The 20,383-nt window shown below is 51.8% G+C and overlaps 1 protein-coding gene across 7 annotated transcripts in view; it reads right to left on the bottom strand.

The window, feature by feature from the left end:
- CABIN1 (calcineurin binding protein 1) overlaps window positions 1–20,383 on the bottom strand; it is a 161,658-nt gene that overhangs the window by 74,427 nt on the left and 66,848 nt on the right. For 6 of the 7 annotated variants that reach the window (XM_007975151.3, XM_007975152.3, XM_037995408.2 and 3 more), the window contains 4 exons: window positions 18,530–18,791; window positions 14,451–14,711; window positions 10,642–10,793; window positions 8,583–8,761 (listed from right to left, as the gene is read on the bottom strand). In XM_007975151.3, the coding sequence (XP_007973342.1) occupies window positions 8,583–8,761; window positions 10,642–10,793; window positions 14,451–14,711; window positions 18,530–18,791 (854 nt within the window). The remainder of the gene's footprint in view (window positions 1–8,582; window positions 8,762–10,641; window positions 10,794–14,450; window positions 14,712–18,529; window positions 18,792–20,383) is intronic. The other variant, XM_073006922.1, reaches the window with a different exon arrangement.

Here is a 20,383-nt window from a genome sequence, read left to right as displayed (position 1 = left end):
TGGGCAGACAGTGCCCCCGCCCCCATTCCTCCTCTTCTGGGGAAGCAAACTTTCTCTGGTACAGCTAGCTGACTGAAGACCTCAGAGAGGCCACAGACAGACAGAAAGACAGACAGACAGACATGAACAGTGGCGTAAGTTTGCCAGGAGCATCACAGAGCATGTGAAAAGGACCCTCACCCTGCCACCAGCTGGGCTGCTGTGGATGGGACAGCCCAGGGGCTGGGTGAGTCAAGGTAGGGAGGACAATGTGTCACAGTGCTGGGAAGAAGCTCTTGGAGAACAGGACCCCTGCAGTTGGATAAGCTGGCAGGGCAGGCAGCAGGGAGGGTTGTTTGGACTGCAGTGTGTAGCCCAGAGCCACCCCAATTCCTGAAGCAGGAAGCCCCTGCTCTGGGAGGCCCCTGAAGAGGGGCAGGAGGAAAAGGAAGGATGCTGCTGAGTGCTGTCGTCTCCCCACTCCCAGCAGGCCCCTCTGCAAGGTCATCTCTCAGGTTACCAGACCCACAGCCAAGGAAGGGCCAGTGCACCCAGGGAAGGCTTCTGGGAGAAGAGGGTCAAAGGCTTCTCTGGGGTGGGACCCCTATCCATCAGCCATGTACCTTTGGGCAAGGACCAACCCTCCCTGAGCCACCATACTCCACCTGCTTCCCGGACAGCTGAACGCAGCCTAGCACCATCATGCACCGCTCTCATGCTGCCCAAGTGAACTGGGAAGGCTTTGAGTATGTGTGGAGAGGGGATTCTGGCCTCAGAAACAGCCTACAGGCCTGGCTCCAGTCCCACCTCCATGAAGTTGTCTTTGGGATCCTGTGGCCCTAGGTTCAAATGGTCTGACAGGCAACTTTGTGTGCTAACAGCCTGTGCTGAGCCCTCAGAGGACCAGCTGGGTCTGCCTATGCTCTGCAGAAAAAAGCTGCCAAGCCTGGTGGCAGAGGCATTCTGTTCTCCTGCCTCGCCTAATAGAGCAAGGCCAGATGGGAGAAGTCAGAGTCAGGCTGTTGTTCTGTGGAGGGGCTTTGTGGTGAGGAGGGGGTTCTGGGCCTCCTGGTTCTGAGGCAGAGCAAGAGACAGATGGAAAGCCTCTTTGATGTAGGAGAGCCAGACTTAGCCTAAACTTCCTGTGGGGTTGGGTGGAGACAGCCTTCCAAGGAAACAGGCACCTTGGATAGAACCTCCAGGGACTGTCCACAGTCCAGGTATCTAGCCTTGAGTCTCAGGAGCTGAGAGCTGATTTCTTTAGGGAGCTGCTTGGAGGCCAACAGGAAAGAAGAATGGCACTAGCAAGCAGGCTATAGGCTGACCTTGCTCTTTTTTTTCAGAATGTTCTTTTAAAAATCTGCCCACACAAAACCTGCTCATACTAATTAATATTTGTGGCAAGATTATAAATATTTTATTGTTACCATTAATTACTGGAATGTTTCGTGTCTATGCATCTGGGCCACGCCAGCCTTCCCTCTGAATCCTTAGGGGGATGTGCATCTGCCAGCCAACTGCTTATTAAACCACCTTCCTCTAAGCTCCAGAACCTTCCATTTCCAGGGTGGGATTTGTAGGATCAACTGTAAAGGAATGACAGCTGGCAAAGCAGAGAAAAAGAGACCTGGCTCAGTGACAGAAAGGCTGCCTGTCCCCACTCATGTGAGAACAGACTCTGTGTTCTGAGTCCTCCTTGTTCAGGTCTGACTCAGCTCAGATCCCTTGGACAGTCCCAGGATTTCCAGGCCAGCCTAAAAGAGCTCTTTAGTGATAAGATGCAAGTTTCCAGTGTCTCCTTAAGTGTGCTTCCTCCATTTGCTCCAGCAGTAAGACCAGAAACAGCTCACCGCCATTTGTTCCATCAGCCTGGGGCACTAAAAGCCTGAGGAAGAAGATGTATGGTTGTGCTACTGCAGCAGCTCTGACTAGTGCCCCAGAAAAGACCACAAATGTCCTGCTGACCACGAAACAACAGGTTTCTAAGAACTGTAAACTTGGGTGGAATTAATATTTTGAGAAATGTTCTGACTAGACAAAAGTTGCTTCAGTCAATCCTGGCCAGCCACAGGGAAAGAACATGTCCACCAGAAGCAAGCTTGGCCCTGGGAAATCGGGGTGCCCACTGTCAGGCTGAGGAGACTGGATGGATGCCAAAGAAAAGTGATATCAGAAACCTGGGGGTCCCTGAGAGACAGACGGCAGGCAGCAGATGGGCACAAGGGCATTGTGTGAGGGCCAGGCTGCACCACTTGTCCATTCTTTGCCAGTGCTCACAGGTGAGGGCCAACTGAGCACTGCCAGGCACCTTGATGCCCTGATATGTGCAGACACTGTGGTGCTGCCCTGAGGGGGCCTGATGCTCAGAGGCCTCATCATGCATCTCTCATCCTGCCCTCTGAGCCAGGAAAGGCACTAACCAGGGAGGCCTCGGGAGGCTTTAAACATTTTCCTGACCAAAGGCAGGTGAGCAGCCTTGATACAAATGCCAGAAGCAGCAAAAGAGTTCTGTAAGGTGTGAGGCTGGCATCCCCCAGCCATCTAGTGAGCCTCCCAGGAAAGCTCTTCAAAGGATGATGGGAGGGAAAATGTGCCTGCCTTAGAGCCCAGAGAGAGAGATCCTGTGACCACATCACTCTCTCTACTGCCCACAGGAAAGAGCCCAACACTCTGAGCCCAACTGCTTTCCCAAGCTCTCTCCCCTCAAACTCTCTTTTTCATCCACCCCAGTCACCTCAGTATCCAAAAGCTGTAGGACTCTCCAACCTCCATGTCTTTGTCCCCATTGCCCTTCACCCAAAATGGGCCCGCAGGCCTCTCTAGAGACTCACCTTCTCCAGGAATTTCTCCCAACCCACCAAACCCCATAACTTGCTCCCGTGTGCCAGCTCACGGCACTCCTCCTTGGCACCAACTACTGCCCCATAATACCATGGGACATCAGATCCAACCTGGGAGGAGGAATCAAGGCACCATCATCTTGACTTTCCCCATGGCACCCTTTTCCATGCCTGGCACACAATAGATGCTTAATAAATGCCATGACCAGCTATCTCCTAAAGAGGTTTTCAAAAAGCTAAGAATGAAAGAAGAGAACAAAGGAGGTGACTGGCTCTTCCCTGACAGTCTCCCCTGTCCCCTGCCCCTGTCAGGAACAAGCAAGACAAACTGAGCTCCACTTAGAGTCTCTCCCACTTTGATAAGGTCTGTTTAGGAGCAGCATTCCAACCAGAAACTGACCTCCACTTAGCCCTAGGAGGGGAGGTCACTGAGCAGAGGCCAGGCTGGGCCTGCCTTTTAGGACTGACTGCCATTCACAGCTCCCCACCCTACATAGCCTGGCCCTGGTGGGCGGAAGACACAGGACCCACCTCCATCAGAGCATCAAGGCTACTGTGCACAATTTACATTTTTACACATTTGTCCTTGTTAAAGATAATTTGGTATGTTAGAGTCTGTTGCCTTTGTTGTTTTTTTTAAAAAGCAAGAAAGAGCAAAGCAATGGAAATATAGGACTGGGCCACCTGCTGGAGGTGTAGGCAGGCGGGCAGTGGAGGAGAGGCTACCACTGCATCTATCTGCCTCTGGCCACAACTGGGAAGATAGGCCACCAGCAGAAGCCAAGCGCATCAAACACACTCTCCAAATCACAGGGCCAGCAGACATGAAGGTGCTCCTGGTCACAGGGGTAGCAGGGAGCCGGACTGAGAGCTGAGCATGCGGGTCTGCGCTGTTCCCTGAAGCGAGCCGTGACAGGTGCAAGCAGAAAGACAAAGCCTGGAGAACAGAGTGTGGTCAGGGTTAGGGGCAGCACGGGCAATATTGGTGGAGGCAGCATGGGGTGAAGAGGTGAAGATGAGCACAGACGGCACACAACACAGACGGTGACAGCATGGAGGTTGAGGATGGATGGCCACAACAGGGGCTTGGCACAGGGCACCCTGGGCTCTCCAGTAAGGCCCACACCCTACAACCTGGGGCTCAGGGTAGCCTGAGGCTCCTCACTGGCTCTCTCCATGCTGTCAGTGCGACTAGGTAGGCATCACCACCCTTGGTGGATACCAGCCTCCAAGGCTCCCACTCTTCTGACCCTGGCTGCTCCCCCTCCCCAACCCCTCAAAGGAAACACCGACACACCTCTCGGATCTTGGTTAAGCTTTGCCTTCTCGGAAAGGCCTCTTACCCCACCAGGCCCAGATTTCTCTGGGATGAACAAACCCCACCTCTCTGGTGCTGGCATCAGTTGACCCCCAGCCCTCAGCTATGTAACTGACTGATTTGCACCAACCTCCTCTACAGCAGGGACCAGTGCTGTTCTATGCACCTGGCACAGCACCAATGGAACCACCTGGATGGGCATGGCCACAGGTAGGCCAAAGACCCTAGAGGAGGCTCAGCCCCAGACTTACCACAGCACAAGGCCTACGGCCTCTGGGGCCTTTTCTGACTCTGGTGTTCTGAGGTGACATGGAGCACGACAGGCAGAGAGCAAGGATTTTAGTCCAAGAGAGCCACTACTGACATATCCCAAAGCGGGGCTGAGCCAGGCCAAGTGACGAACCAAGCCATTCCGTAGTGGCCAAGCTCCCTGGGCCCTCTGCTGAAGGACAAGGGAAACACACAGATTCAGTCTCTGCCAGGCTGGCCAAGCACAGGGCCTTCCTAGTGTCAGTCTCACCTCTGGCTAAGGGTGGAGGGAGATTCAGACCCACTCTCTCTTGGCTATACCCTGACTATAGCAGGCACTTTTGGATGAGTGCCTACCTGCCCTCAGCTCAGGTTCCTCTTGGGGAAACAAGGGCATGACCACACCTGCAGGGCAGTTATGAAGATGGAGATATGCTACTACCCTGCAGGCACCTGCCCAGAGCCCAGCACAGAGCAAGCACATAGCATTGAGTGGTAGGGCAAAATTACACACAGGCACACACACACACATACACACACACACATGCATACTGTACACAGGGTAGGGGTAGGTCTTGTTCAAAGATCTCCTTATGTTGTTTGAACATATGTAAAGGGCAATCACTGGGAGCCCCCTGAAGGTCACAATGTGCTCCTTGGATCACCTTGTTTTCCTGGTCAGGAAGCTTCAACACTAAGGATTTCAGCCCTGTGGGCAAATTCCAAGAGAATGGATGGAAGGGAGAAGTTAGGCAGGTGGGGAGCACAACCAGCCAGAGCTGCCAGCAGCACAGCCCGGAAGAAAGTTTCTCTCTCTGTTGTTCTCTCTCTTGCTCTCCTTCTCAGCTCGGCCAGAGGTCAGCTGTGAGTGCCCTCTTGGCTGTTCCGTGAAGGGCTGGCTTTGACACCAGGCTGCGGTAGAGTCAGAGTGACCTGAGGGGCCAATTCCCAAGGCTTTTCACCAGAGTTATGCACAGGCTGCAGGATGCTCCCCACCCTAGTGCAGGTGACACAAGGTTGCAGGTGAGCGTGGTTCAGAGAACAAATTTGGGTCCTATGAAGCAGCTATTATCAAATGTCAGACAACCCACATATACCTGGAGCTATTTTTCTAAATCTTTTCTAAATCTTAAACCAAATCAGAATTGATCCTAGCTGATTTCTGGTTCTGAAGCAAAGGCATACTAATGTGGGAAGGCAGCTCCAATACAAGGTCTCCTAACCACGCCCAAGGAAAGTCCTGATGCCTGGCTCCCTCTCCCACTGCTGGCAAGTTAATTGTTCTGTGGGGGTGGGAAACTGGGATCCAGAAAGCCCCATGCCCAAGCCCACTCTGGAGCTGCTGCTTCAGAGGACACTACTTCCACCTCTTGTGAGGCCATGCCACTAGCTGGAGAGAGCTGGGGTGCAAACTGAGGGGGACTGGCCCCAGAGCTCAGGCTTTTCCTTCTATGCAGTGCTACCTAGGTCTTGCCCTAGCTCCACCAATGACTTGGATAACTCCATCTAGGAGCTGGCTGCAATGTGCTGGCACTTTTGTTTAATACTCATGAGGAAGACATTACCTCCATTCAACAGGTGAGGAAATTAAGAAGTGAAGTCCTTTGTCCAAGGTTGCAGAGCACATATGCAATGGAGCTGGGACTGGAAATCAGATCCTTTGACCAGGGCCTGCTGTGCATTTGCCTCCCTGTCTGACCTCGTCATCAGACCTCCCCATGACTGCTTCTCCTCAGCTGTACCAGGGCTAGAAGCACCCATCACCTTCCTGGTAGTATGAGGGCTCAGCGGTGGCCCCTCTCCTCCCACAGTAGACCCAAAGCTGGTTTCAGGCCAAGAAGCTGAGTGGAAAGTAGGAGCTACATGTTCTCCTCCCAGGAAGGAGAAGTAGGAACAGAGGTGGGCAGTGTGGCCCCTTGAGGCCACCAGCACATCCCCTGACACCAGCAATCTGCTGCTTCTCCCTGGAGCCTGAGCCTTCCCCTAGAACTAGCATAGCTGCTGAAAGGGCCACTTTAGCATTCTAAGATCACAGCTATTTTAGGACCCCAAACATTTTCATGTTGCAGACACTGCTTTCTCTCAGAGGTGAGGCAACTGAGTTCTGAAAGCACTGTGCAGCCAGGCCTGGGCAGAGCACACAGGTGGCTAGTGCGGGGCTGGGACTGGGCAAAGGTGGGCCATGGGATCCTGATGGCTTTGTGTCATTGACAGGAATCGCTTTGAAAACATTTTTTTAAACAACTGTTCAAAATTGTGCAACCACTGAAACCATATTTGAACTTATTTGTATGGCTCTCTCTGCAAACTTCCAGAACAAAAAACTAGCATGTTGGCACCCAAGACCTGTCATGCCCAGTTGTCATGCCTGAGTGATCTGCAATGGCTCACCAACAGCTTTATGCACACACCTTTGCCAACATGGGACAGCTGGCATCATGGCCCCTTTCTGAGGCACTCCTGTCTCCCTCCTTTCCTGCTTCTAGAGGCATACTCAACTCTAATGAGCTGACATCCAAGCACAGTGGTGCATGTGGTGTGAACTCAGTGGGAGCATGCAGAGCTGCAGAGGACAGTGCTTGGGTTCCCCAGCCCAGGTGCATGTGAGCAGGGCCACATGGCATGTGGACAGCTAGGAAAGGCATTCCTCTCCTGAAAACTTTGGCATAGTGCTTCCTCCCAGGAAGCAGCTGGCAAAAACTAATTCCCCGAGCAGGGGTTTGCAGATAGTATGTTTTCTCAATATTCTCAAGAGTAAATGGTTGGGAACATGCTGATTAACTTAGCTAAGAAGGGGAGAGAGGATCTTAACAGTGAAAGTCTGCAGAACTGAAGATTGGAGGAGCAGGTTGGTCAGCTCCTCCCACCTCTGCTTAACACTCTGGGGTGGGCAGGGAAGTGCCGATGCTGAGACTGGGAGTAATGACATGAACCTTCTGGGAGGTAAGAGACACAGCACACACTCAGATCCTCAGCCTCTCTCTCAACACGCATGCTGCAAATCCAAACCAAATCCAGGAGGGGACACTGTATGTCTCCTTTCCTTTCTTGAGAACAGCAAATCCTGCCCCCAGAGAAATGGGAGCACTGGCCCCCTTGTCATCCTTCTTCAGCACTTCTTTAAACCTGCTCTCAAGCCCCACCCACTCAGTTCAGAAAGCTGGAGGTAGATGCCCATGCTATACCCAGGAACCCGAGCACTGGGCAGGGGCCTCAGCAGGGCGCTAGAGAAAAGGTGGTGGCCCCCGCCAGACCTGTACTGGGACTGAACTTCAAGGCTACCATGGTGCCCTAGAGTGTCCATTCTTACTCCAAGGAGCCACTCTATAAAGACCACCTGGCAGGAGGCAGAGCACTGGGACCAACTCTACCCACCTACTAGTGTCCCCATGCCTTTGGGAACACAGAGCAAGGCCTGTTTTCCCAAGCCCAAATGAGATGAGTGACATAGGAGTAAGGGCCCAGGTGTCTTTCAGCATTGTCACTACCTCCCAGGACTCCACTTCAGTGGTCCTCTTAAGTCACCAATTTGGCTTATCCCAGCAAGTACCTGTCACTAGCTTATCACTATAAAAATGAGAGAACATGAAGCAATCGAGCTACAGGCCAGCATGCAAGCCTCCTAATGTTAGTAAGGAATGTGGTTGAACAGTCGCCACCTGCCGCATCCCACATGGGATGGCCACACATATGGTCCCAGGTGACCCCATTAACAACTTATTTGGATTCTCAGGGGTGACAGACTTAGAATTAGTCACGGCCTTCCCTCAACCGTCAGAAGGACAGAGCAGTAACAATGTACTGCTGAATAATGCAGGTGTCACTAAGCTAGCTGACTGCACCAGGAGCCACTCCAGGAGGCCACAGTCTTCTAACTTCCTTTCAAAGTAGGTATCATGTCCCCATTTTGCAGATGGGAAAAAGAAGGCTCAAAGAGGTGGGATGCCATAGCCTGGCCTGCCCCTCCCCTGGCTCCCAGGTGGGCAAGCTGGCAGGTGGCGACCCTGAGCATGTCTCGGAAGCACAAGAATCACCGTGAATCCATGAGGTTAATGAGCAGCCGCAACATTGCCCGTGTCACCCCAGACCCAGCACCCCCCCTCACCAAAACAAAGCGACAAAATGAGTCGCCCGAGCACCCTCCCCGTGATTGATGTGCCGCCCTGGGCTGGCAGTAGGGAGAACAGGGACTGTACCGTCCGGCGTTGCCTGCTGGTGGGGTTTTTTACATTTGACGTAATCGTGGTCAATCGGAGTGGCTGTGTAAGGTGGGGATGTCAGACCTGGGCCAGAGGAGGAGGGGAGGGAGGCTCCGGGGCCCGGCAGTGTCCCAGCTGAAGAGTGGGAGTCCTCGTCCACCAGGCAGGCCTTCTCCCTGTGGGAACGGAGGTTTGGGACACAGGTCAGAGTCTCCACCTCACATTGAAACAGATGTGTGCTGGTAAGGGTGAGTGTCCTTCCCAGGGCCTGCTGCTCCCATGCACCTCTGGTGGCCCCCACCCCATCTGCTCGGTGTCACAGAGCCCACAGTTGCCCCCACAGCACCCACACAGCCTCTGGGTCCTAACTGGACACTGCCTAATGTTTCTGGCAGGGCGTGACCTGCATCTCTGAATCTCAGGCCCTAGGAGGCTCTCTAAGGGAGCCAATGAGTCTTTTCTCAGAAGCACCCTTGCATCTCTCCATACCAAGTCTATGCCTTCTGTGTGACAGCCTGACAAACTTAAGCCCTGACAAATGGGAAGACAGAAATGCATCTGCATTCACTGCATGCTCACACATGTACAAGGATATGTGCTGCAACAAAGTTGAGCAGAAACATCAGAAACACTCTAAATGTCCACTGGAGTGGTTACATAAAACATAGTACATCCATACTATGGTATAGTAAGTAGCCACTAGAAAGAATGAGGTGAATGGGGTACTATCTCCATGGACTGTGCCCAGATACACTGTCAGGGGAAAAAGTAAACTCTAAAACAATACCATGTGTAGTTCATTTTTATAAAATAAAAGAAAACTCTACAATTGTATGTGTACATTTAAGTGTTAAATGTACAGAAAATGATTTAGGAAATTAAACTGTGAAGAGTGGCTAACTCTTGGAAGGAGATCTGTCACATTTTAGTCTACATGTTTATATACTACCTGAATGCTCTATAACTAGAATGTATTCATGTATTATTTGCATAATTAAAAAAATTTTAACAGAATTATAATCAATGAAAGAAAAGTATCATTGTATGCTGGGGGCCCTTTGTGACTAAAAAAATGGGTATCTATAACTTCTGAGCACACCTGAGTGGCCTGCCATGCCTGGGCCTGAACCTCCCATAAGCTGAAGGGCACACTCTCTGTGGAGCTGGCTCACCTGTGGTGCACATCACACAGGCTATCTGTGGCCAGAAGCAGATAGCCCTCAAGCACAGGGCCTGGGCGCAGGCCTCTCTGGCACTCAGCTGAACCCCACACAGTGCCCAGCCAGGGAGTGGTCTCAGAGATGGAGTGAGCTGAGCCCTCCCCTGGCTCCCATGTGGGCAAGCTGGCAGGTGGTGATCCTAAGCATGTCTCGGAAGCACAAGAATCAGCGTGAGTCCATCAAGTTAATGGGCAGCTGTTACATTCCTCATGTCACCCCAAACCCATCTTTCTCCCTAGGACCTGCCCCTGAGGATGGAGCAGCAGCGGGACCTGGGCCTAGAGTGAAAGAAGTCTGGGCTGTGGAGATGACTTACAACCACAGGGAGACCGGGGTCAGTCCAGGCCCACTGAGGGGACCACACCTGAGCCCCAGTCTCTCTGAGCTCTCTGGCACCACAAGAGAAGCCCACACTTCCCACACTTCTCACTGCTTCTCAGGAGAATGGGCAGCAGACAAGGCCTTGGCATAGGACCCAGGGGCGAGAGTCTGCAAAGCAAAAACTAACTTTCTACAGTGTTCTGCACAGAACAAAGCTGTGTCCCAGTTCAGAGGGCAGGAGGGCATCGGCTTCTCCCCAGGACTTCCCCTGAGGGTGGAGTAGCACCACATGTGACCACAGGGTAAGGGACTCACATTCACCCTCTCCTTCTCAGATTCAACAGAAATACCTTGGCCCAGCAAATGGGAGTTTCCAGATGGGTCCTAGGGACTCCATGAGTTCTAGTTTACTGTTTACTGTGTAGCAACCCTCTGAACAACACATTGCAGTAAACGAGCCATCTGGGATGCAGATGGGGTAAGCTGCTAGAGGTTGCCTAAAGGGTGCTACTCACTTTTCTGAAGCTTTGGGTGTGTTCTTCTCCTCGCCCCTGGCAAAGGGTCCTTCTGCAGCCTCCTTCATAAAGTTGACCAGGACCTCTGCATCAACCCCAGAATCGGGCTTCCCCAGGAGCTTCAGGATGGAAGCATGGAGCCGAAAGTACACCTAGGAGAATGACACCTCTGGTGTGAGCAGCCTTCCCAGTTGCTAAGATTTGTTCCACAGGCCAGTCAGCCACACTGGAAATGGGCCCATGACCAGGGCAACAGGCTGCCACACACTGCCTGTTTTTGTTAGCTTTTAAACCAGCCATCCTACAACTAATTTAAAACAAGCTGTGAAAATTAAAATGTATACTGTCAGCATTCCAGCTTCAATGTTCACCCAGTAACTCAGGCACATGGTAGTGAGATGAGAGTAATAACCACTCATTATGATAACCCTTCAGCTCCGTTCACTGGGGCACTGCCTCCCGCCACAGTGCTGCTGTTCTCTTTGTGCCCTTCAGTGGGTACCCACAGAAAGTGAGTCTCTACATCTGTCTCCCCACTGAACTCTGGACTCCCTGAAACAAGGACTAGGTTGGATTTCTGTTTATAGCCCAGGCCCTGGGCAGAGCCAGGCACCTATAGGGCTCGAAAACGTCTTCCCCGTGGGTGAGGCGGGGGGATGGGTGGGCAGGCAGCTCATTGCATCCATTGGGCCCTGTGCTTTCCTCCATTTCCTCAAGTCCTTACCACATTCCTCAAGTTACAATGGGCGAAGAACTGCCCAAGGCCCCACAGCCAGGAATGCCCAGGGCCAGGTGAAACCCAGGTCTGCCCTGACCTTCTCACACAGGAGTGGGTGTGAAGCAGACTCCCACTTGGAGGGCACAGTGGGTGGTATGAGGGCTGAGAACTGCTCACTGCAGGCCCTGGCTAAGCGGCCCCCCTCACCCAGGTGAGACACCTGCTGGCAGCACTCTTGAGGGGGCATCCCAGACAGAGGGGGCTCACATCCAGAGCCCCTCCACCTCTAGCCCACCTATGGAGTCCAGAGAAATTGGCCCAGCAACTCCATTTTTAGATGTAGGAAACCACTTGAGGCACCCATGCACAATCAGGTGGCCAAACTTGGGGGAGGGCAAAGCATTCAACTGGTAAAGTTCATCCAAGTGGCGGGTAAAGTATCTTGAATGAAGGCACAATAGCAGAAAAGAATTTTTGTCAGGAGAGGGTTAAAATCTTCAGAGAAATGTCATTTTTAACACAAGATATACACATATAACAGCTGACTCAAAGTTACATAGCTACAGTTGTTGCATGGAATGGGATGCCCCCCAAATTAACTATGTGTGCTTGCTCTCCTTGGAGTCAGCACCATATGCTGGGGGAGGGTGGGCCACACATCTAAGGCCTTGGTTCCTCATCTGGAAGCTGCTGGGACCCCCAGGGCTACCATCCTGCCTGCTCATCTGCTCTATCAGGCAGGAGCAGAGGCCAAACCCTGAAGAAAAAAACATGGAGGAAAAACAGAGTTGACATCATCTTCCTGAGGGCCACACACAGGTTCAGTGGCTTCCCAGAGGTGCCAGGTAAGAATGCTGGGCTCAGTGGGCATCTGGCCCAGCGCCTCTCTGTTCCTGCAGGTGACTTAAAGCAAGTCACACCACTCCTCTGGGCCTTAGCCTTCTCACCCCCAAAGTGGAGTTCTTCCAAGGCATATGCCCCCAGGTGGACAGCATGAGCACTATGACAGGGAAGGGCAGGTGACCCAGGGCTGCGAATGAGAGCAGCCAGGCTGCTGCTGCTGAGATACCGTTCGACAGGAAGCTGTGTTTGCACACTTCTCCATGAGCCCAGTGAATATGGGCCCATCACCCAGACCATGAGTGCAGTGGTACGATCACGGATCACTACAGCCTCAACCTCCTGGGCTCAAGCAATCCTCCCACCTCGGCCTCCCAAGTTTCTGGGACTACAGGCGCATGCCACCAGGCCTGGTTAATCTTTTATTTTTTGTAGAGATGGGGGTCTCGTCATGTTGTCCACTAGTCTCTGAGATCCCCAGCTCTATATCTCAAACTCCTCCCAAAGTGCTGGGATTATAGGCGTGAGCCACCATGCCAGGCCCCCCAAAATTTTTTTTTTAAACCATACTTTTTCTTTTTTTTGAGACAGGGTCTCACTCTGTCACCTAGGTTGGAGTACAGTGGCACAATCTCAGTTCACTGCACCCTCCACCTCCCAGGCTCAAGTGATCATCCCATCTCAGCCTCCTGAGTAGTTGGGACTACAGGCCTCCACCACCACACATGGCTAATTTTTAGAAGAGACAGGTTTCACCATATTGGTCAGGCTGATCTCGAACTCCTGACCTCAGATGATCCACCCACATCAGCCTCCCAAAGTGCTGGGATTACAGGCGTGAGTCACCACACCTGGCCAAAATGAGACATTTTTGTTCGCTCATAAAATTAGCAAATATTAAAAAGAGAACCTCATCAATATGACTGAGGGAAAGCAAACACTCTCATCGGTCAGTACAACCTTGGGGCAAGTAGCCATTGATGAGCAGAATGTTAAACAACATGGCAATTCTACCTTTGGACTTTAGTCCTTGAAAATACTCATGATGTGCTCCCTGCTACAAGTACAAGGACATGCACTACCTGTGCCTTGTCATAGCAAGAAGTGGAGAGGAAACCAAACCTATCAAGGGGCTGTGCAGATAAACAAATGCCCTGCTAAACTACAGGGCACTAGGGCAGGCAGGGAAGCTCACCACACCTTCCATTACATTTTGTCCAGCGAAAAGGCAAGCTGCAAAATCATAAGAAAATGTTACTACATATTTATATGTTAATAGGAAAAAATTTGGACATACGGGGACATAGCAAACTGTTAGGGATTATGGAGGGGCATACTGGAATCATTAGGGGCCTTCACATTCACACTGTACACTTTTGAGTTGTTTGAATCTCTTTAAAACACACACACACACACACACACACACAAATACATGTTAATTTTATAATCAGGAAAAGAAATCATAAAGGCAGAAAAAAGCAAGCAACAGATTCTGTCCACACTCCAAGAGGCTTGCTGGACACGTGGGACTGGTAGAGACTGGGCACATAGCCTCAGAAAAGGCAAAGCCAAGGTGCACAGGGCCTTCAGAAGCTTCAAGTCCTGGGCTGAACCAGATGGTGGACATCTAGATCTCCACCATGTCCTTGGTTTTCCCGCCTATAAAATCGACAATCATGGCTTCCCAGCCTGCCTCACAAGACTGCTATGAGCAACAGTGACAGCATTCATCAGAAACACTCTGGAAACCATGAGAGAAAATCCAGGCAGTAAAGAACTGCTCTTTTCTTGAACAACAATCAGAAGATCCCAAATTGGGGGTCAAGACCGCAGGCTGCTCACCCTAGCTCAGCCCCTGCCAACCTGGGGCCTTGGATGTCTCGTTTGCACCCTGGAGGCAAGGGCGCCTGCTCTCCCTCCTGTCAGGCTACAGGGTGTGAATGTCCTGGGCCTGGGAGATGCTATGTGGCACTGACTGTCATCACCAAGGTCAGGTTCTTAATGAGGAAAGATAATTTTCTTCTGAGAGATAAGAACAAAATGGTCACTCTCCCAGAAAGGATGATAAACACCCCTTGGGAAAAGAGAGGAAATGATGTTTTAATTCAATTGCACATGAAGCTGCTCAACACGGATAAGTTTGCAGCAGGTTGAAGGGCAGTCACTGGAACCTTGAGCCCCATGCCCAGGGAGATAGAGAAACCAGCCTGTCCCTGCCCTGCTTCCCCACCCTGGGCCAGCATGGTGTCACCTCCAGGGCCTCCATGGCCAGCTCAGGTGGGTTGTGGTAGTGGATCTTCTTGGGGTAGCGGGCAGCCTCCTCGTGCAGGTAGTGGCCAGCCTGCCTGTAGTGCAGCAGGTAAACGGTGGGTGGCTGCTGCTGCTTCTCAGCCACCTTGCCCAGCATGTAGTGGATGAGCCACTCCTCCTCATCACCATCACCCTCGCAGCGGGCTGCTGATGTGAAACAGTGCTTGGCTGTCTCTAGCATGCTGTCGCGTCGGCCCTCCATCTGTAAGAAGATCATGAGACTGGGTTGGCCTTATGCCTGAACCTGCCCATGGATCAGACTTTTTCCTGTACAAAGCTCTGCTGACCTATTTGCAAGTTCATACTCCTCTCAACAACCAAGACACAGAAATGCCCTCACCATTTCACAGCTGGTGGCACTGAAGTGTAGAAAGGCCTAAGGGTTTCTCAAAAGCACACACCAAGCAAGGCACAGAGCAGGACTTAAACTCAGGTCACCTCATATCAACCAGGGTACTTTTTTCTGCTTCCCCCTGCAGCACCTAACACAGATTCACCTAGCACCCTGCTCCACAGCACTGGAGAGGACGTTTACTAATACTCAGCACCCAGCCCTACAGCACTGAAGAGGGCATGTATTTAGCACCCCGTTCCACTGCATAGGAGAGGGTGTATACCCCTGGGGTACAACAGGACTTCCCACCATCTTCTCTGTGCTCTTTAAGACAGATGTGGAGTACTTGTAGAAGGGCAAATTCCTGAGCCCTACTTAAGACCCACTGACTGGGAGTCTGCATTTGCAGCAAGCACCTCCAGCCACGCTCTCACAGCCTGAAGGAAGGAAACAGCTAGCACAGAGGATCACCTTTTAAGAGGTGTTCCAACTTGGAGAGCACTGCTCTCCAATCCTGGTCAGTTGCCAGGCAAACTCATGCCCCCTCATTCCAGAACTCTGGGCTGGAAGCTAGAGAGAAGCCTGCCTGTGTGGGCCCACAGAGCTGCTCTGAGCAGCCCAGGTCTCTGATCCCTCCTCTCTGTGGTCCTGGATCAATGGCAGGGAAGCCAAAACCTCTTCTTGCCTGACCTCAGGGGCCAGTGAGAGGGGAAGAGGCTGCAGGCACTAGTCTCTGGCAAGGGTAGCTGCTGCGGCCTGCAGGAGGTGCCTCATGTTCTTATCTAGCCAGGTTGAGCCTGCCCTTGGATGTCTGTCCAGTGGGTGCTTGTTTATGTGAAAACCTGTAGCAATGGCCCCAGGACTGAAATAAGGGAGCAATGTGCTACCCACTGCTCTGTTACACACTTCTCAGGGGAAAAAATAAAAATGACCACACAGGAAGTGGGAGATCATCAATGGGTGAAATACAGTGGAAAGGATCCCAGTGCAGGGCCAGACACGGGACCAACCAAGCGACTCCATCACACCCTCTAAGATGGGCTTCTGTTCCTCCAAGATGGGCTTCTGTGGCAAATGTGTTGAAGGAAAAGGCGATGGCTAAAAGGATATCCTTCTACTTGAATTGCTTTGTAGCTGTGTGACCTGGACCAACTCACTAGCCCCCCTGCCCACCCTGTTCTGCCACCGGCATCTGTAACAGCTATCTGCCAAGAAAGAAAGGGTAGCTGTGAAGAGCCCCATCTGGGCTGGCATCTGGTACCATGCAGACCCTTGGGAAGAGGCGAAGCCCCCACCCCTTCCCCATACAGGGCACACTGCCAATGTCCCTGTCCTTGTGGTGTGGAGGTCACAGTATCTCAGACAGGAATAGGAGGGACAGTCACTGAGGGCCTGCTGTGTTTCAGAAGCTCTACTAGACACCATCTCACTACCTTGCCATCCTCAGAGCAGAATAGGCACCTCATTCACCTTGCATATGGGGTGCTCAGGAAATGGCTGATGGCAGGTGTTCCCAATGAACTCTCACAATACTGCCTTAGAGAAGGAACCACAACAGGAATGTCAGGTTACTGCTTCTAGGTCACACAGCTAGAAAGCTCTGGCTCCAAAGCCTTTTCCCTTGCCTGAGAACTGACATCATGGGGAAAGTATTTGTTCTCCTACACCACCACCTCTGAGGAGTTTCTAAGCAAAAGCTGAAGCACACAGCAGCTCAAACAGCTGCCAACATGTGTCCTGCAGCCCATCCTGCAGACACAATAAATCCAGATGGAAAAGTAGCAATCAGGGGACTGTGTCCCCGTGACACATTTCAGGGTTGGAAGCTGTCTCTCCAGAGGTGGAAAGAACCCAGGAGGCACAAGATAGCTCTGCAAGGCAGTTTTCACCCTCGGCAACTATGAAACACTTCCCCCTACCTTCCCTCCCTCCCTGTCGGGACATCTGCATTGGGGGTGGATTTCCATGTCTCTCCTGCCACCCTAACACGCCAGCAAGATGGCTTAGGAATCCAGTTTCAGGACCTGAGCTTCCTGGGCCAATGGCTTCCATAAGATCAACACTGAGTTCAGTCCCAAAGGCTATGAGCCTAAGCGGAGGAAAGAACAAAGCAAGGGGAAAAAGTGTGTGGAAACTTGAGGTCAGTCTCCTTACCCACTTCCTGACCTCCCTGCTCCCTTCCTGGGGAGACCACTATTTATTTCCCGGAAAACTCCCACTCTGCCAAATCTCATTTGCCATCATTGGCGGGAGATGAAGGAGAAAATCCAAGGACCATGATCAGCTCAGCCCACTGAGTCCCAGCAGAGGATAATGCTGCTCCTGCTGTTACAGGGAAGGCCCCTTGGGGAGTCAGGCTCTGCATCCCAGGGCAGCAGCTTCAGTCCCCAGCCTGCCCAACTCTGGGGCCACCGCAACACAAACAGAATTCCACAAGGGACTTTTGTGCAGGACAGTTACAATAAAATAGGGTTACAGCACTTAAAAGGAATGTACTAGATGCACAGGAATTATCATGGCTAGAACAGCGTGGTGCTGAGTAAAAAAGGAAGCTGAGTACCATATACAGTGTGATAGCATTTAGACTGGTGTTTTTTTCTAGGAATACATATTTATGTATAAAAAGTACTTTTTTTACAGTCTGGAAAGAAACAAGTCTAACTGTTTTTGAGATAGTAGGGGCAGCCAGAGGGATATGAGCTTTGCCCTTAATATTGTAACTGATTTAAAGAAGCCTGTGTCCCTTGTAAGATTTAAGAGTAAATTTTTTTTTTTTTTTTTTTTTTTGAGACAGAGTTTCACTCTGTCTCCCAGGCTGGAGTGCAGCGGCGTGATCTCAGCTCACTGTAATCTCTGCCTCCCAGGTTCACGCCATTCTCCTGCCTCAGCCTCCCAAGTAGCTGGGACTACAGGCGCCCGCCATCATGCCCGGCTAATTTTTTCTATTTTTTGAGTAGAGACGGGGTTTCACCATGTTAGCCAGGATTGTCTCTATCTCCTGACCTTGTGATCTGCCCGCCTCGGCCTCCCAAAGTGCTGGGATTACAGGCGTGAGCCACCGCACCCGGCCAAGAGGAATTTTTTTTAAGACGGCAATGTTGAAGAAGAGGCGGTGCTGACACTTCTTTCCCCTATCCTCTTCCAGGATGCAGTGCTACTGCACTACTGCTACCGCTGCACTAGCCTAAACATGTCAGTATGGCTCCTTTACTTCCATCTCAAGGAGCCAAGGGTACCCTACTGAACAGAGACCTAAGGGCCAGACTCGGCATCCTGCACTAGGGTAATCCCCTACCAAGAGAGACTTCAAAAATCCCAACCTAAGCTCAAGAATCTTACAAGGACCCAACAAGCTCCTTTGAGGGAACAGGGAAGAAATAGCTACCTTTGGTGGCCAACACTTCTCCCCTCTTTATCTCTCAACTACACTGTAACTAATGGCTGACCAGCTGGGTCTAATAGCCTGTCCCTAAATTTGTCTACACTAGACTGGGTGTCCAAAGACCAGGGACCAAGTTGTCACTGACCATGGTATGGCTTGAGCTTCATGAGGAGATTCATCAGTGAGCTCCTAGCATGGAAGTGTGGACAAGTATAAAGTACGAATGAGACAGAGCTTCGTTGACCTGAGGGCACTCTGTCTGGACAAAAGAATGGCAGGCCCATCTGCAGCACCCACTCCTCACCTGCTGCACGACCTCAGGGGGCAGCTCGCCTCTCCACTGCTTCAGCTGACGTGAGGCGAATGAGTGCAAGGCATAGGACATGGTGCCATACTCAATCCATAGGGACAAGTTGGAGCTGTCAATCTCCAGGGCCCGACGGAAGCAGTTCAAGACGGGCGTGGCATGCTTCCAAATGGGCCCATCACTCTTCAGCTCATTGGAGTTCAGCTTGTCCTGAATGCGGCTGGCCCGGGCCAGAGCCATGCCTGCCCAGGAATCAAACCTGTGGTGGTAACAAAAGCACTACTAAAAACACAGCTAAAAACACTACTACATGAAAAGCATGGAAGATAATGATAGGCTAGTGGACAGGCAAATGGACACCATGGAAACTGTCTTCCCACACCAGGGCTCAGAGCCCAACTCTGACACTCACTAATGCCATGACCATGACCTAGACCAGCCATGTCTCTGAGCCTTCATTCCTAACCTGTGACACAGGGCTAAGAAGACCTACCTCAAGAGCTGTGGGCATTATGAGACAAAATGTATTTTAATCACTCAGCACCTCATAGGCATGCAGTAGCTGCTCTAATGGATGAGCTCCTGGACTCTGTTCCCCTGCTTTGCGGGGTTGCCTACAGAACAGCTCTGGTGGAGAGAAAAAGGAGTGGTCTACAAGACAAGTCAGCAGCGGTCCAGCCAAAGCACCAGGAAGACCCTCAGCCAGGTGTGACCTTACCTACTTCTGTGCGGGCAGAGCCTGCCATCAGCACATTTGCCAACCAGAAGCATGGGCAGCAGAGACCTCAGGACCCCAGTAACCCAGCTTCTACCCCATTCTGTCTCTGGGACCCTGAGCAGACCCTGCCCTTTCCAGCTCAGTTCTCAGCAGTAAAATGAAAAGTGAGGGACCACCTGAGACCCTACGATTCTGAGACCACCTGAAAGAAACTGATAGTGAGAACACAGAAACCTGTCTGAGAGGACGAATGGCCACAGAGACACCAAGACTAAGATGATCTCTGGGCACCTGATAGTCTGGGATTTGCTGAATGCTAGTACAAAGAACAGAAATGGCAGCAATCAAGCGGACAGATGCCACCCTCCCACATGCCAATCGTCCTTAATGCACTGCTAGCACAGAAGACCAGATTAAGCACCAAGTCTCGCCTGGTACCTGCCAGTTAAGGCCAGAATGAAGGTGGCCAAGGCTTGGAGCCCAGGATCAAGCCATCAAGGGCTTTCCTGGCACTGGGGCCAATCCCACAGGAGACCCCGCCTCTGTGGCAGGGTTGTCTAATGGGCCAGGCTGATGGGTTGATACCCTCTAAACAGGGAGGTATGAAGGTTGGAAGGACGCCCAGCTAAGCTGCCATGAGCCTTCATTCTGTTGAATACAGGGCTGTCAGGTGAGAGGTGCCATGCAAAGACAGGTGGGTTTTATCACCCTCACTTTTCAGATGTGGAAGTAGGGGAACAGAGGAGGAAACCCTTACTGTGGCGCAGTGAGCACTCAGCCAGACTGAGCACAGATAGGGCTGCTCTCTCTCACTGGTTCCCAGTCACCCTGAGAGGACAGCCAGGGCTCTGCCACATGGCTCCCTGCCTGGAAGAAACCACAGGCTAAGCAAAAGTAGTTCTGTGAGAACCTTTCACACAAGCTACACAAGTCTTGCAAACTGGCTTCTCCGCTCACACCCAGTCCCTTCTCTCCTTGGCCAGATGGATTCTGACAAGGTGGAATTCTCTGGTTCGCCCTGAGTTAGGGTGGTTCTGTGCTCACCCATGGCTCAAGGGCAGCTATCACAGCCTGGCCTCTGAGTCCTTCCAGAAAGTGTGCCTACAGATGCTACTCTGAACCCTTTAGACACA

Source organism: Chlorocebus sabaeus, chromosome 19, assembly GCF_047675955.1.
Source record: "Chlorocebus sabaeus isolate Y175 chromosome 19, mChlSab1.0.hap1, whole genome shotgun sequence".
NCBI classification, from domain to species: domain Eukaryota; kingdom Metazoa; phylum Chordata; class Mammalia; order Primates; family Cercopithecidae; genus Chlorocebus; species Chlorocebus sabaeus.
Note: the sequence above shows the minus strand (reverse complement) of the source record. Positions and strands in the feature narration are given on the sequence as shown.